The 15612-nt window shown below is 41.5% G+C and overlaps 2 protein-coding genes across 10 annotated transcripts in view; one reads left to right on the top strand and one right to left on the bottom strand.

The window, feature by feature from the left end:
* Window positions 1-15612, bottom strand: part of ABCC3 (ATP binding cassette subfamily C member 3) — a 105047-nt gene that overhangs the window by 24493 nt on the left and 64942 nt on the right. For 7 of the 9 annotated variants that reach the window (XR_006102515.1, XR_006102516.1, XM_042455129.1 and 4 more), the window contains 6 exons: window positions 11000-11126; window positions 10723-10899; window positions 6043-6210; window positions 5158-5341; window positions 3759-3864; window positions 2740-2890 (listed from right to left, as the gene is read on the bottom strand). Coding sequence is in view for 7 of the 9 variants with exons in the window: in XM_042455129.1 (XP_042311063.1) it covers window positions 2740-2890; window positions 3759-3864; window positions 5158-5341; window positions 6043-6210; window positions 10723-10899; window positions 11000-11126 (913 nt within the window). In the remaining 2 variants the exon portion in view is untranslated. Of the gene's footprint in view, window positions 1-2739; window positions 2891-3758; window positions 3865-5157; window positions 5342-6042; window positions 6211-10722; window positions 10900-10999; window positions 11127-15612 lie in introns of those variants that run through there. The other 2 variants (XM_042455130.1, XM_042455135.1) reach the window with 2 other exon arrangements.
* The window catches only part of ANKRD40 (ankyrin repeat domain 40), a 79670-nt gene that overhangs the window by 55368 nt on the left and 8690 nt on the right, over window positions 1-15612 (top strand). The window lies entirely within an intron of this gene.

Genomic DNA, 15612 nt, shown 5'->3' with positions numbered 1-15612 from the left:
GGTGGACAATGTACAGTATACCAGATGTAGACTGTAACTCCCACCATCTCCCAATATAAATGATAGGTTAAGACAGATGGGAGATGCAGCCTAACAATGTCTGAAGATATGGACTTATGTAAGACCCTAGGTTAAGATGTGACGAAACCCACGCATCTTAATTTAGGGTCTTACATAAGTCCATATGGTCTAATTCCTTGTTCCACTGCAGTCCTTTCAGTCTCTTTGTTTTGTGCTATGGGAGGGAGCAACATGAACTGAGTTGCCAGTGGTCCTTGAATTAAAAGACCACTGTATTTTTAAAAGGAATAGTAATTTTACAAGCCAAATCATTTGTTCTGTCATCACACTTAGTATTTAAGGGAGTGGGCTGACTTTATCCATTTTAAGTTAATTCTTTTATCCTTTTCACGCGCCCTGTCGATGGCAAAACAAGACTACTTCAAATCATTGATCTGCGCCAACGAGAGGCACCCGCAGTGCTTGTTCTCCTGTTTCAACACACTGTTAAAACCCTCTCCTCCCTCCGTCTCTCCATTATTTTCTCCCTCCGACTTCGCCAATTACTTCATTACAAAGATCACTACCATTCGTTCTGAGTTAACTCCTCATGATTTGGCTCCCACCATTAATCTCCTCACCCCTCCTACTAATAAACTCTCTGTGTTTCCTCCTGTTTCTTTGGAAGAACTCTCTTCGCTGCTGAACTCATCCAAACCCACCACCTGCTGTCTTGACCCACTTCCTTCTCATCTTCTAATCTCTATAGCCCCCTCTTTGTTACCCTCCCTCCTCTATATCTTTAATCTCTCTCTCTCTTCGGGTTCCTTCCCCTCAATCTTCAAACATGCCTTAGTTTCCCCTATCCTGAAAAAACCCTCTCTCGACCCCTCTTCCTTGGCTAGCTATCGTCCAATCTCTCTTCTTCCTTTTCTCTCTAAGGTGTTGGAACGAGTTGTCTATTCACACTATCTTGAGTTTCTTGAAACCAACTCCATTCTGGATCCCTTCCAGTCTGGTTTTCGCCCATGGCACTCCACAGAGATGGCCCTTACTAAGATCTTGAATGATCTTTTGCGGGCCAAGGCGAATGGCCTTTATTCTATCCTTGTCCTACTCAATCTGTCTGCGGCCTTCGACACCGTGGACCACTGTCTCCTAATAGATGTACTCTCTGACCTTGGTTTCTCGGGCCTTGTTCTCAATTGGTTCACATCTTACTTGTCAGATTGATCTTTTTCAGTGGTCTCGGGTGGTCAGACCTCGTCTTCTGTCCCCTTATCTGTTGGAGTTCCTTAGGGCTCTGTTTTGGGTCCCCTTCTGTTCTCTTTATACACACTCTCCCTTGGCAAACTTATCAGTTCTTTTGGTTTCTCCTACCATCTGTACGCCGATGATACCCAACTGTACCTTTCCACCCCTAATCTTTCGCCAGAGCTAGAGCAGCAAGTGTCATCCTGTTTAACAGCTGTCTCCCACTGGATGCACCATCGGCGTCTGAAGCTCAATATGTCCAAGATCGAGCTTCCCTCAGATCCAGACTACAGCCAAAGTCTGCAGATTTTTTCTCTACAATATCGCCAAAATCCGTCCATATCTCTCAGCTTCTGCCGCAAAGACACTGGTCCATGCCCTAGTGGTCTCACGACTAGACTACTGTAACCTCCTCTTGGCAGGGCTTCCCCTCTCTCATCTCCACCCATTAATTTCTGTTCAGCATTCAGCTGCACGCATTATTTCACTCACTCGCTGTTATGATCATGTCTCCCCTCTGTTGTCCTCCCTTCACTGGCTCCCTTTTCCTTTCCGCATCAGGTACAAACTTTTGCTACTCACCTTTAAAGCCCTGCATGGGCTGGCCCCTCTTTATTTAACCGATCTTCTCTCTCCCTACATCCCTACTCGCGCTCTCCGCTCTGGTAGCCAAAGTATCCTCTTTCAACCCATGATCTCTTCTGCCCCATCCGGGATCCGTCCCTTCTCTCTTGCTGCCCCTCATTCCTGGAACCTTCTTCTTCTGCATGCACGGCTCATCACTTCCCTAACCAGCTTTAAGGCTGAGCTGAAAACCATATTGTTTAGGGAAGCGTTCTCAGGGAATTTGTGATTGTCATCTGGCTGTCTGACAATATTTGATGTGATGTGACTTGTTTGATATTTGATGTTTTTGTTTTTTCTTTTCTATATGGTAATTTTATCTATTCCTCTTTTAATTGTTATTGTTTTAGAATGTACGCCTTGGGCAGGCTTTTATATTCTCTTTAATTTTACCAACTTTGTACAGCGCTGTGTATAATTACAGCGCTTTAGAAATAAAGTATAGTAATAATAATAATAATTAATGAAATTTCGGAAGAATTAAAATAATTTTCCTTCTTGCAAAAGGGCAACATTTGAAAATCCCTTTCTAAGGTTGCATCTACATTGCAGAAATAATCCAGGATGAAACCATTTTAACTGGCATGGCTCAATATTATGGAATTCTGGGAACTGTAATTTGTTGTGGCACCAGAACTCTGACAGAAAAGGCTTAGCATCTCACAAAACTACAAATTCCAGAATTCCACAGCACTGAGCCATGGCAATTACAGTGGTGTCAACCTGGATTATTTCTGCAGTATCGATACAGCCTAAATTATCATATGGCTGTGGGACAGTTGATCATTTGTTTCTAATCTGTATGCCCTGTAACTAGTCAGAAAGTAACTTGGAAAAAGGCGTTTTGTAAGTCTTGCTTACTGTGCCTGTTTCAGTGGTTTCTGCCTGGATGAGCTTCTCAGGAGGACCTTTTTTGGGGACAGGAGGCTCAGGTGGCTTTTTATCACACACCCTTCTTTTTGTTGACATTTTGCTAGGACATTCTCCATCTGAAGATATTACACTGAGTTGTCTGCATTTTTTTAAAAGAAAGAACAAAAAGAACCATGAGCCTAAAGCAGAGGAACTACAGATCAAAACAATGAACAGGATTTCCATCAGGTCTTTATGGCTCAGGTCCAACCTAACTGGCAGACTGTATCTCCCTGTATGAGCCGGCCTAGGCTCTAAGATCCTCAGGAAAGGCCCTTCTCTCTGTCCCACCCCATCACAAGCTTGGTTGATGGGGACAAGAGAGAGAGCCTTTTCCATGGCTGCCCTTAGACTCTAGAGCCCCTTTCCCAGGGAGACCAGAATGGCCCCCTCTTTGTTGTCCTTCCATTGGCAGGCTAAGACCTTCCTGTTCAGACAGGCATTTAAAACAGAAGGTTTTTAAAGATTGGGCTGGATGTTGTATTCTTTTAAAGTATTTTAAACACCTTTATCTTTTTAACTATACAGTTGGTCCTTCTTATACACAGATGTTTTTATACATGGATTCAAGCATCCACAGTTTGAAAATGTTCCAAAAAAGTATAAATTTCAAATATCAAAACTTGATTTTCCATTTTTTATAAGGGACACCATTTTGCTATGTCATTATATTTAATGGGACTTGAGTATACACAGATTTTGCTATCCACAGGGGATCTTGGAACCAAACCCCAGCGTATAACAAGGGTCCACTGTATTTTATTTTTACACAGTCTGTTTTAATATTGTAATAATTTAATTCTGTTTCAATGTAACATTTTCCTATGTTTTAATTTTGCTGTTTTTAATCTTGGAAGCCACTCTGAGTCCCAATTTTGGGAAAAGAGCAGGATAGAAATAATAATAATAATAATAATAATAATAATAATAATAATAATAATAATAATGGCAGCAAGTTATTGGCTTACCTTAGGAACTGCTTACGAACTTCATTTGTCACTGGTTCACTGTCTGCCAGATCTGTGTGGTTGCTAAGTGTGTCCTCAGCAAGCAAGACCTCTTCATCCTCCACTACTGCAAAAGAACAGAAAATCTTTAATTCATTTGGACTACGTTTAGAAAACCCATGCTAAATTTATCATTTTGAAAGCTCATGTTGAATCATTTACAGAGCTCATGCTGAGAATAAAAAAAAACCAACAACACCCCTTGGCTCTTTGGGAATAATAAGAGGCTTCAGTGTGTCTGATTCTTTCCTCTTCTATTTGACAAGAAGGTTTGGGTGGCTTGGGGACCTGCTGTGCTTCAGTGGGTGGGCATAAATAGGGTCCCATTTATATACAGTAGGCCCAAATGATCACAAAGAGCCAAGATGACCTTATGAACTCTAGCTGGGGTACTTGATATCATTTTTGAAAACCAACAGGAACAACTGAAATTACAGTGGCATTTGTTCTGATTGAGAACAGGAAGCAATTATAACTGATAAAATGTAAGGAGGAGAGAGAAAGAGAGGAATGGAGAGTTTTGCCACATGGAAAAATGAAAGCATGTTATTATTTTGGATCCTAATTGCAGAAATTTTCTAAGGCCTCATTCCCACTAACTCTTGATTTGCTTCCTGCACCAATTCTTGAAACCAGTTCAGCAAACAGTGTGGTTCCCACTATGTTTGCACCGGTTTCAAGAATTGGTGCAGGAGCGACAGCCACGGCTTCCCTGCCATGTCTCCCTCCGTCGTTCCTGGCCATACCAGTAGTTGAGGAGAGGCCAGGGTAGAAGGAGAGAGATAGGCCGGGAGGACGGAGGACGGAGGCATGGCCAGGAAAGCCACTGCCAGTGGGAACTAAGGCAGATTTGAATTCAATTCAATTCTGCTTGGTTCTCATTTGGGATGAATTGATTTATTTCCAAATAAATCGATTCAGCCCCCAAAACACCCCATTTTACCAGCTTCTTTATGATGTGGGTTAAACGGGTAAAAACCATGCCCCCTCCTTTTCCAAATCGCTTCAGGGATTCAAATTAAGTTGGAACCATTGCGGTTTACAATGGATCGAGATACGGTTTAAAATGTAGTGGGAACCACCCCCATAGAAGTCAGTAATAGTGGTGGAACTGACAGGTCTGTGTTGCAAGCAGGTTTGGGCTCACCTAGTTTCAGTTTTATCTGAAACTTTTAAAATGAACAGAAATGTTCAATATTTCGTTATGATTCCCTCTCTGCCTGTTTATTGTCCACATATAAATTGATGTTCATTTTTAAATAATAATAATACACAATTCCAAACTGCTTTTGACCTTTTAATCTGGCATGACAAATTAATAGACTGAAGACACCAAGTGACAAATGATAAACCTACTCACTTGTTGGCTCATCTTCTTCTACATCTTCATCAGGTGCATAATTGCGGAGGAACTCTGCAAAAGACCTGTTTTGTTGCAGAAGCTCTTGGTAGGACCCCATTTCTGAGATCATACCATCCACAACAACCACAATGTGATCCACTTGAGGTAAAAAGTTGATGCCATGAGTAACCAAAATGCGTGTCTGAAAGTGAACACAAGACAGATGCATCATCTCTACTTGTGGTTTTGCAGCTGATGAGAGAAAGCTGGTCTTCCAGTGCTTAGCTGTTTTATTTGCCCAAGATGTTTACTGATGTTCAATTAAAATATTATACAGGAAGCAGAGGGAGTTAGCCCTCTTAGCTTTTATGACAGACTGCTTAGCTATTTAGTTTGAGAACGTTATTGGGAGGAGAGCACGATTTGGCTAAAATTGGAGGAGGGCAGGGATGGGGCTTGTTCCCCTCTTCCCTCCCAACCCACAGTTCAGTACTGGGGGTGACAAGGGAAGGTGACTGTGGCTGAAAAGCAGACAGGAGCCACATCTACTGATGGCCCATATCAGTGTTGTTCTACAAGTACCAAAGTACCTCAGCTGTTCTGAGCATGATTGAAAATGGGGGTGTAGATATTTTTAGGGGGAGGTGGTGGTAGAGAAGATGAACAAATTTTGTCCTCTGACTAATAGAACATCCACACTGAACACCTATTAAGACAAGAAGTACTTTGCTCACATATTTTTCTATGACTTTGCAAACTACAAAAGACAATCACTTTTTCAAAAAAAAAAAAAAGTGTGGAATCTCTTTTTCAAAGAAAAACTGAGACTGTCACAATTTCATATCCATCATGGTCTCTGTTGTGCAGCACACTGTCTGTAAATGTGCATTTCTGTGAACTCACTTTTTCTCTTAGTATTCCTTCCGGTCCAATAACTTTGTCAAAGATGTGTTTGGCCACATGGGAATCTACAGCTGAAAGAGGATCATCTAGCAAATAAACATCAGCATCACTGAAGACAGCACGGGCAAGGCTCACCCGTTGTCGCTGGCCACCTGAGAGATTAATGCCCTGTGTAACAGGAAAATAAAACATAACAGTTTAATTTTTTTAGATTAATTGATTAAAATGTTTATATTCTGCCATTTATCATGGGATCTCAGAGCAACATACAAATAAAACAATATAAACAATTTAAAACAATTCTAGATTTTTTAAAAAAATATTAATTTAAACAGGGTAAAATATGACAAATAAGTCAACATACTAAACTAGCTTAAAGGGCAACAACAATTTAAAACCAGACAACTTACAGTGGGCTCTTGGTATCCACTGGGGTTTGGTTCCAGGAACCCCTGTGGATACCAAAATCTGTGGATGCTCAAGTCCCATTATATACATTGGTGTAGTAAAATGGTGTCCCTTATACAAAATGGTAGAATAATAGAATCACAGAGTTGGAAGAGACAATGAGGGTCATCCAGTCCAACACCCTGCCATGCAGGAACACACAATCAAAGCAACCCTGACAGATGGCCATCCAGCTTGTTTAAAACCTCTAAAGAAGGAGAGTCCACCACATTCCAAGGGAGTGTATTTCACTGTCCAACAGCTCTGTCAGGATGTTCTTCCTAATGTTGTGGTGGAATCTCTTTTCTTCTAATTTGAATCCATTGTTCTGGGTCTTATTTTCTGGAGCTGCAGAAAACAAGCTCGTTCCAGCCTCAATATGACACCCCTTCAAATATTTAAACAGGGCTATCATCATATCATCTTTTAACCTTCTCTTTTCCAGGCTAAACATATCCAGCTCCCTCCTCATAAGGCTTGGTTTCCAGATCTTTCAACATTTCAACATTTTGAAATGCTCCAGCATGTCGACATTCTTTTTGAATTGTGGTGCCCAGAACTGGACACAGGATTCCAGGTGAGGTCTGATCAAAGCAGAATAGAGTGGCACTATTACTTCCCTTAATCTAGACACTATACTTCTATTAATGCAGGCTAGAATTGCATTGGCTTTTTAGCTGCCGCATCACACTGCTGACTCATGTTCAGCTTGTGGTCTACTAAGACTTCTAGATCTTTCACATGTAGTCTTGTTAAACCAGGTGTCTCGCATCCTATATCTATGCATTTCATTTTTTCTGCCTAACCTTACATTTCTCTCGGTTGAAATTCATTTTGTTAGTTTTGGCCCAGTTTTCTAATCTATTAAGTCATTTTGATCTTCTCCTCTGGGGTATTAGCTGCTGCTTCTAATTTGGTGTCATCTGCAAATTGTTTGCAAGAATCTCATGGGGGACGTTGTCATAAGCTTTACCGAAATCAAGATATGCTATATTCCTTCTTACCGTCATAGATGTTTTTCTATGGCCCTTATCACACGTGAGACTGGAACTCTAAACTAAAGTGCTTCTGTAGCCCTTCCGTGGTGAGGGAGAAGTGGAGTCACTTCGAATACAAGGCAATTCATGTGATGAACTATCACACGTGAAGAACGAAATTGTGGTAATTACTGGGTCAAAGTGGAGTGAGTGCACATTGTATTACCACACCAGTACATATCATGAGGATTCAACTATTCGAATTGGGGCCCTTGCACATGCTCAGTGGGGTTCTGAATGCATCGTGAATCTTTGCACTTCCAGGATGAAGAAGGGGGCCACTTCTTGGTTCCAGTTTCATGTGAATGCTAGCCTCACATGAATGACGTTCATGTTTCTTCCTCACTTCTATTTTATTCTATTTTTAACTTGATTTACTCTAGAATGTGTCCTGGGTCCTCTCTGTCAGATTTCCTTCCATGCTCTCTTGCTTCCTATGAGTGTATCCTGATTCCCCTGTCAGATTTCCCTGCATCCTCCATCTGCTTCCTGTGAATGTATCCTGATTCTCCCTGGCAGATTTTCCTAATTCCCTCCATGCCCCCTTGCTTCCTAAGAATGTATCCTGATTCCCCTGTCAGATTTTCCTGCATCCTCCACCTGCTTCCTGTGAATGTATCCTGATTCTCCCTGGCAGATTTCCCTCCATGCCCCCTTGCTTCCGAAGAATGTATCCTGATTCCCGTCAGATTTCCCTGCATCCTTCACCTGCTTCCTAAGAATGTATACTGATTCTTCATGGCAGATTTCCCTCCATGCCCCCTTGCTTCCTAAGAATGTATCCTGGGTCCTCCATGTCAGATTTCCCTACATCCCCCACCTGCTTCCTTCAAATGTATCTGGTGTCCCTTATTCTCCATGCTCGCTAAAGTACCACCTCCCTGAATCCAATCCACTCTCCTTCCCTTTGTAACAGTTGTCTTCTCTTAAACTGCATCTGCACTGGGGAAATAATCCGGTTTGACTCCACTTTAACTGTCCTGGCTCAGTGCTATGGAATTCTGGGAGTTGGAGTTTGTTGTGGGATCCTTGGCTCGAGGCTATGGAATTCTGGGAGTTGGAGTTTGTTGCTCCCTCCCCAGCCTCCAATGGCCTCCTCCATTGCTCCCATCTCTACCCCCAGCCTCCTGTTTCATTCCCTGCATCCGTGTCATCTACATCCAAATATGTTCTTGAAGGAGCACTGGAAGCAAATGGGGCAAAATTGTAGCACAGCATCATGGGAAATGTGGGACCTTGGAGTTTGGGGGGGGGTGTACCAGGACGGAAGCAAAGTTGCATTCCACACCAGACCAATTTGGAGGGAAATTGAAGTGAGTTTAGAAGCAATTTTTGTGAATTCGCTTGTTACCGAATTCACAAAAATGAGGAGTCACTTCGGATTCACTGTGGATGCACCTTGGAACGACCCCCAATAGAAAGCAATCATGTGTGATAATACATCACGTTATCACGTGAATTTGCATCGTTGAACCTGCAGTGACTTCGGATCAGAGCTGCAAAAACCTCAGTGTGATCAACACCTATGTTAACAAGTAAAGGTTATTAATATCTCAATGAATCATGGATCACTTGATTTAGTGGAATATCCTGGTCATGTTCCTCTCCTTTTTAGATTAAGCATTCCACAAACTCCTGTATTGGTATAAAACAGGGGTGCAAGACTTCACATGAGCAATTAGTCAGTGATATCTAATTAACTGGATCCAGTGAGTGATAGCTGGGTTGCTGGGGACAAGATCAGGCTCAGCTGCATGTTCCTATGCAGATGTTTGTGGAACTTGGCCATTGTCTTATTGAAACACATTATCTTTTTTTTAATGTGATAATGAGGGGAATTTCAGAAGCTATTAATTTTCTTAAGAGCAAATATTCATGTGTCTCTTAGTGCCTTAAAATACACACACACACACACACACACACACACACACACACACACACACACATATATATTAAAATTCATCTGTCTTCTTTCCTTCCATTTCATTTTCCATTTCTTTTTATACTCTGTATTGAAGCCCATTATCTTTTTTTTTAAAAATGTGGTAATGAGGGGAATTTCAGTAGCTATTACTTTTCTTAAGAGCCAATATTAAGGTGTTCCTCACAGCTTGGAAAAAAAGTATTAAAAATTCACCTGTCCTTCTTTCTTTCTCATTTTCCATTTCTTTTTCCTACTCTATATCCTGCCTTCATTGCACACTTTATTCATGCTTCCTTTCTACCCTTTTTCATTTTCATCTCAGCAGTCCTATCCCTTTTAAATTGGCATATTTTCCTTATACAGCTGCCATTCTCCCCCATTTTACTTTCACAAAATATTCTTTCTACAACTTTCTTTTCTTCTTTCTTTTACATGTCTTTAAACACAAACCCCTTGTTTCCTCTTATTTATCTCATCTTCACTTCTCTACTCAAGAGTTTCTTTCCCCTTTGACTCTTTCCTAACATTAAGCCTTTTCAGCACTACTTTCCCCTTTTAAATCTCTACTTTTCCTTTGTTTCATGTAACAGTCCTCCCTGGATGCTGGACATAATGTCAGCTTGACCTTCTTACAGCCATGTTACAAAATCTTTTCTAATGGTGGGACTCGTGGCAGACATACAGTGGTGGACATACAAGGGGCAGTGACATGAATAGTGTTTGTTAATATGTGCCGTGTGTAGCAATAAAGCATAACCAGCAACCACACCTTGAGTTATGGGCTATCAAATTCAGAGATTTTATGTCTGAGGTAAACTTAAGCCCACACACTTCCCAATGAGGAAAGATCGCAGCGGAAGGAAGAAGGTGGAAACAGGATTCTTCTTCTCAATGCCTGGGTCTCCAACATTCTCTCTTTATAATGCAACTCCTAAAAAACCTCCCTGGCTTCTATCCTTTGCACTCAGTTTTGGCCTTTATATAACTTGTAATTTTACTTCCCTGCTTCTGTTTCCTTACCGTGTGCCTGACAGTGATCATCACAGGAAAAGGGATTCCACCTCAACATCAGGAAGACCTTCCTGAGAGCAAGAGCTGTTTGATAGTGGAACACACCCCCTAAGAGTATGGTGGGATCTTCTTCTTTGGAGTTTTTTAAACAGAGGCTGAAGGGCCATTGGGGGTGCTTTGATTGTGTATCCCTGCATGGCAGGGGTTGGACTTGATATCTCTTCCAACTCTATGATATACATTTGCTGCTGAAAGTCTTACCTTCTCACCTATCTCAGTCTGATCCCCCCCAGGCAGCATCTCCAGATCTTGCTTCAAGGCACATGCCTCTACAACCATTTGGTACTTCTGTTCATTATGAGGTTGACCAAACAATATATTATCCTTCAAGGTAGCATTCTGGATCCAGGCAAGTTGGGGAACGTAAGCAACTGAACCCTATAAGAAGTTACCAAAACACACACACAATACATCAAATCACACAGATGATCAAATGTTCAAAAATGAAGACATGTTCTCTCATATTACTTTGACTAACCTTCACAGCCACTTCCCCATGGAGCTTCTCCATTTCACCAAGAAGAGCTGACACCAGGGAAGACTTTCCACACCCAACGTGTCCAACAACTGCCACCAAAGAACCATTAGGGATCAACCAATTTATACTGTATGGGAGAGGGGGGAGAAAGAAAACCAGGATAGACTAATTTGCTTGATTAATGTAAAGATAATGAGCTAAATATAATCATTAGTCCAGTTAGAGAAGACCCACGGAATGAATGTTAATTCTTATGGAAGACCCATTGATTCAAAGGACCTACTCTAGCCAGGATCAACAATTGGATTTAACTCAGCAAAGTAAAACCAACAAAGACTTCTAGCATCTTCAAGGCTAACAAATATATTGCACTATAAGCTTTTGGGGGCTTAAAGTTGACTTCTTAAAGGTGCAACTAGATCACTGTTTTTGTTGCTACAATAAGACAAGGGGAAACCAGGGAAGAAAAAGGCATACTCCCAGCAAAGTCATGTGATTGCATTGAAGATTTTCAGATGATGTCACACTTATCCAGGACTTAACCCATGAAGATCCAGGAATGCTCCAGCAACTAACCCTTGTGTGTGTATGCATGATTGTTTGCTTGCATAAAGTTTATTAGATTCTACTGGGTGGGAGTTCAGTTCAACATTCCACTGGAGACTCTGTTTAATCAGGTTTCCCCAGATTTAATTATGTGGTTTGACAAACAATAAAGAGTATAGAATGAAGAGTTAATGGCTCCAGGTGAGGAAGGCTTGACACCACTCACAAGCTTAATAGCCATCTTAAGAAATTATGGAACCTAATAGCCAATTTAAAAAAAAAAAGCAGATTCCATTCAAGGTGGGGTTGTGAAGGTCTTGTTACCATTTTGCAACTTGTCTTTCTCAACACTGACATGAACATTTTAAATAATGTACTGAGCTAATGGAATTAGACTTTTGCAGTAGTGCTTTAGGTCAGACATGCAAAAGTTCATGAATCCTATCTCAACATGCCACATTCTACATTTCAAAAGTTCTTCACACTGCAGAATTTGATGAATCATGTTTTTGTCATCAGAAAAGCTTTTTACAAGATAATTTCAAGAGTAAGACTGACAGAAAAAGTTTACTCATGCTGACTCAGTCATCTGAAAGATGATCATGAGTCTTCCCTATCTTTGAGTTTTCACATGGCTTAAACACATAACTTGACACAAATTTATCTTTATATTAACACTGTAGTTGTCTTAATAGACCTGTACACAATTCTGGCAGAGATACAGCACAATAACTTTGATATACTGTATTTTCTGGCGTATAAGACTACTTTTTAACCCAGGAAAATCTTCTCAAAAGTCGGGAGTTGTCTTATACGCCAGGTGTCATATTATACTGCAGGTGCTGAAACTTCCGAGCTGGATTGGAGAATCTGTGGCCGTCGCATATGGTGGGGGAAGCTCAAAAACGTCCACGGCCGCATCCCCACCATATGTGGCAATCGTATGAAAGCAGCTACTGCTCTGATAGTCTTGGAGACAGGGAGCACTGAGCAGGCAGGGAGAGCTGACCAATCCAAGCAGGCTTTGTATACAACAAGGTTTCCTGCTAAGTACCTGCATGTCATAAGCATTTTAATTTAAATTACCATATTGAAATCAAATCTGATGTTTTTTTAAAATTTTTATTTGGTGTGCGTTGGAAGAGAGATAGTCTTATATGGTGAGTACATCCCAAACTCTTTATTTTAACTGGAAAAGTTGGGGGTCGTCTTATATGCCGGAAAATATGGGTATGTCTTTTAAAATAATAATAATAATAATGCAGCTAGTTATATTCAGCCTGAGAAATCTGTCTCTTGGTGAGCTGAAATGTCAATAAAAATTGTACTAAAATGAGTTTTAATGACCCACTCTATTTTTGACCTCCCTGCTGCTTTGGACTCATTTATTATGTACTTCAATACAGCGGCCTCTTCTTATCTACTGGCTTGCCATCTACAGATTTGAGCTTCTGCGGATGGCAAGCCCCATTGTTTTAAATGGATGCATGTGTACACGGCTGCACTAGCAGCTGCGCACATGCTGCATGGCCATAGGAAAGAACAGGACTTGGGGTCCCATGCTTTTTGTTATCTGGGGGATGGGGGTGGGATCCTGGAACAGACCCCCTGCAGAGAAGAAGAGATGACTTATGTGTAATTGACAAAAGGAAGGAATTTGAGGCAATTTCTATCTTTAATAGATTGTTGTAGGTGTGTGTGTATTCAGATATAGCGTGGATCCATTCCAAATAAAACTTGGTATTCTTGTGTTCCATTAATTCCAATGAAAGAGAGTTAACCGTATGTTTAACTTTTACTACTGAAACCAAGGAACTTGTCACTTAGCTCTGGATAGAATTTGTTCCATATCCACCTTAGTTATGGAACTGTTACTATTCTGATATGTCTTATATATTGCCTTAAACACTGCAAGGCACTATATATGCAGCAGAAGAATGGAAAGACAGACTAGAAACCCCAAAAATTATTATTAACACTCAAAGTTACACAGACAGGGCTGAACACTTGCAGTCCCTGGATAGATTTCCAACTCACCCATGAGATTGACCTATGTAATGGTCATGATTCTATTTCCCATTTCTCATTCTGTCCATGTCTCTTTAACCACACTACTGCAAGCCTAAGGGCCTATTCCTACATAACCACAACAGTGGGGGAACCATTTTTCTTTCATATTATCCACTGTAGTTTCTCCCACAGGCTCTTCTCTACATACTCTCCACCACTTCAGGCTCTGGGTGCTTTGACCATGTAAGCTTCCTTCCACAAAGCATTAGGGGGCAGGTCCTTTGTGGTGGCAGAACTCATTTGGTGGGATTCTTTCTCAATTGAAATTAATTAAGCCTCATCTCCTTGTAATATTAACTGTCTGCTGAAATCCTGTCTATTCTAGAATAGATGAAAACACTGTTCTCTCTCTGCTATTTATATATTATGCCTGTTTTCTTTTCTTCTTGCTATGTCAATGTTTCAGCTGTTTCCCACTCTTTTTGTTGGCAATTTTAGATTTTGTTTGTTTTTATCATGCTAGTCTTTTCTGATTTCTTTCTTGCATTTTATGTGTTTGGTTTTATTGTCTGTATCTTCTATCACTGTAAGCTTCTGTGGATGGGTGTTCAGAATAAAACAGGAAACATGACAACCTAATCTGTTTCAAAGACTGGAAATATTGGGATGAGGCCAATCACACCTGTCTTTCCCAACCTATTATTGTCTGACATTGGCCAGAAAAAGAAAGTGACAATTTTATGGAAAGGGGTTTTGCAATGGACCAACATGAATGCCATAATGTTGGGATGAATCCAGTGAGAGTGACCATCACACAATTGCAGTATCATATGAAAAAGGCCATTAGAAACACTAGATTCAGCGAAATTCCATATACTTCCCTATGAGTAATTAATGGCAATAAGAAATCAACTACACTTTTCTGTAATGACTGTTTTGATCATAAGATGTGCAATCCTTTACTAAAAGTGGTTGCTGAGTTTGTCCAGCCCTTTTCATCACCTTCTGCATGATTCTGACTCAGTACCTCAGGAAATCCTTTATGTGTGTGTGTGTGTGTTTTAAAAAACCTTCTCCTGATTATACTTCTGTAGTAAGCACCCAGTTCTGCAAAAAGAGACATGATACTAATAGGTGGCTTGACAGCTAGGCAATTTCAAACACTGAATATCAACAAATGATTAAAGAGGTTTATACAGCAGATGTTCAACTCAGGCAAGAAAAATCTGGTTGTGACTCTGACTAGCCTTATTGTTGCCATCCAAATCCTACAATGCCTCCCTCCTTTGCCTCTGCCTTAAAATGGCATCACTCCATCTCCACATAGTCTTGTTTGTTCCCAGTGCACAGCTCTTGGGTCCCATCGGTAGCCATGTATCAGCTTTCCTCTACTTACCACTTCTTTCCCAAATTCAAACAGCAACACAGAGACAGCTTCATATGTAGGGCCTGGGCCAGGGTCTAGGCTATTTGAAGAACTATGGCGTGTTACAGACGGGCCCATGAGGCGGCGTCATTACGTGCGAGGGGCGGTGCTTCCTGATGCGCCTTGCCCTTCGCGCGTAATGACTACATCAAAATGGCAGCGCTGCATACAGATGGGCGCTGCCATTTTGACGTAGCGGACGCTCTGCGTCCGTACGTCGCACAGCAGAAGTGACGCCGCAAGTGTGCGCTTTGGCACTTGCGGCGTCTCTTCCAGGCAGCAGGAAGGAGTGCGAAAATCACACTCCTTCTTTGCAGCGTCTGGGAACCGCGCCGTTTGGCTGCTGTGGTTCCCGGACGCTGCAACCGGGGGCGGCGCGAGACTGCCCCTTCTGGGCTGTCTGTAAGGCGCCTATATCTCCCTCTGTGAGCCTACCAGAGCAATAAGATCTTCTGGAGAGGCCCTTCTCTCTGCCCCACCATGTTTACAGGCTCATTTGGTGGGAACAAGGGAAAGGGTCTTCTTGGTGGCTGCTGCCAGACTTTAGAACTCCCTCCCCAGAGATGCCAGGATGGCCCTGTCTTTGCTCTCCTTCTGTCAGCAAGTTAAAACATTTTTATGTTCCCAGTCT

Source organism: Sceloporus undulatus, chromosome 2, assembly GCF_019175285.1.
Source record: "Sceloporus undulatus isolate JIND9_A2432 ecotype Alabama chromosome 2, SceUnd_v1.1, whole genome shotgun sequence".
NCBI classification, from domain to species: Eukaryota; Metazoa; Chordata; class Lepidosauria; order Squamata; family Phrynosomatidae; genus Sceloporus; species Sceloporus undulatus.
The sequence above is the reverse complement of the archived record's forward strand: the minus strand, read 5'-3'. Positions and strand labels throughout refer to the sequence as shown.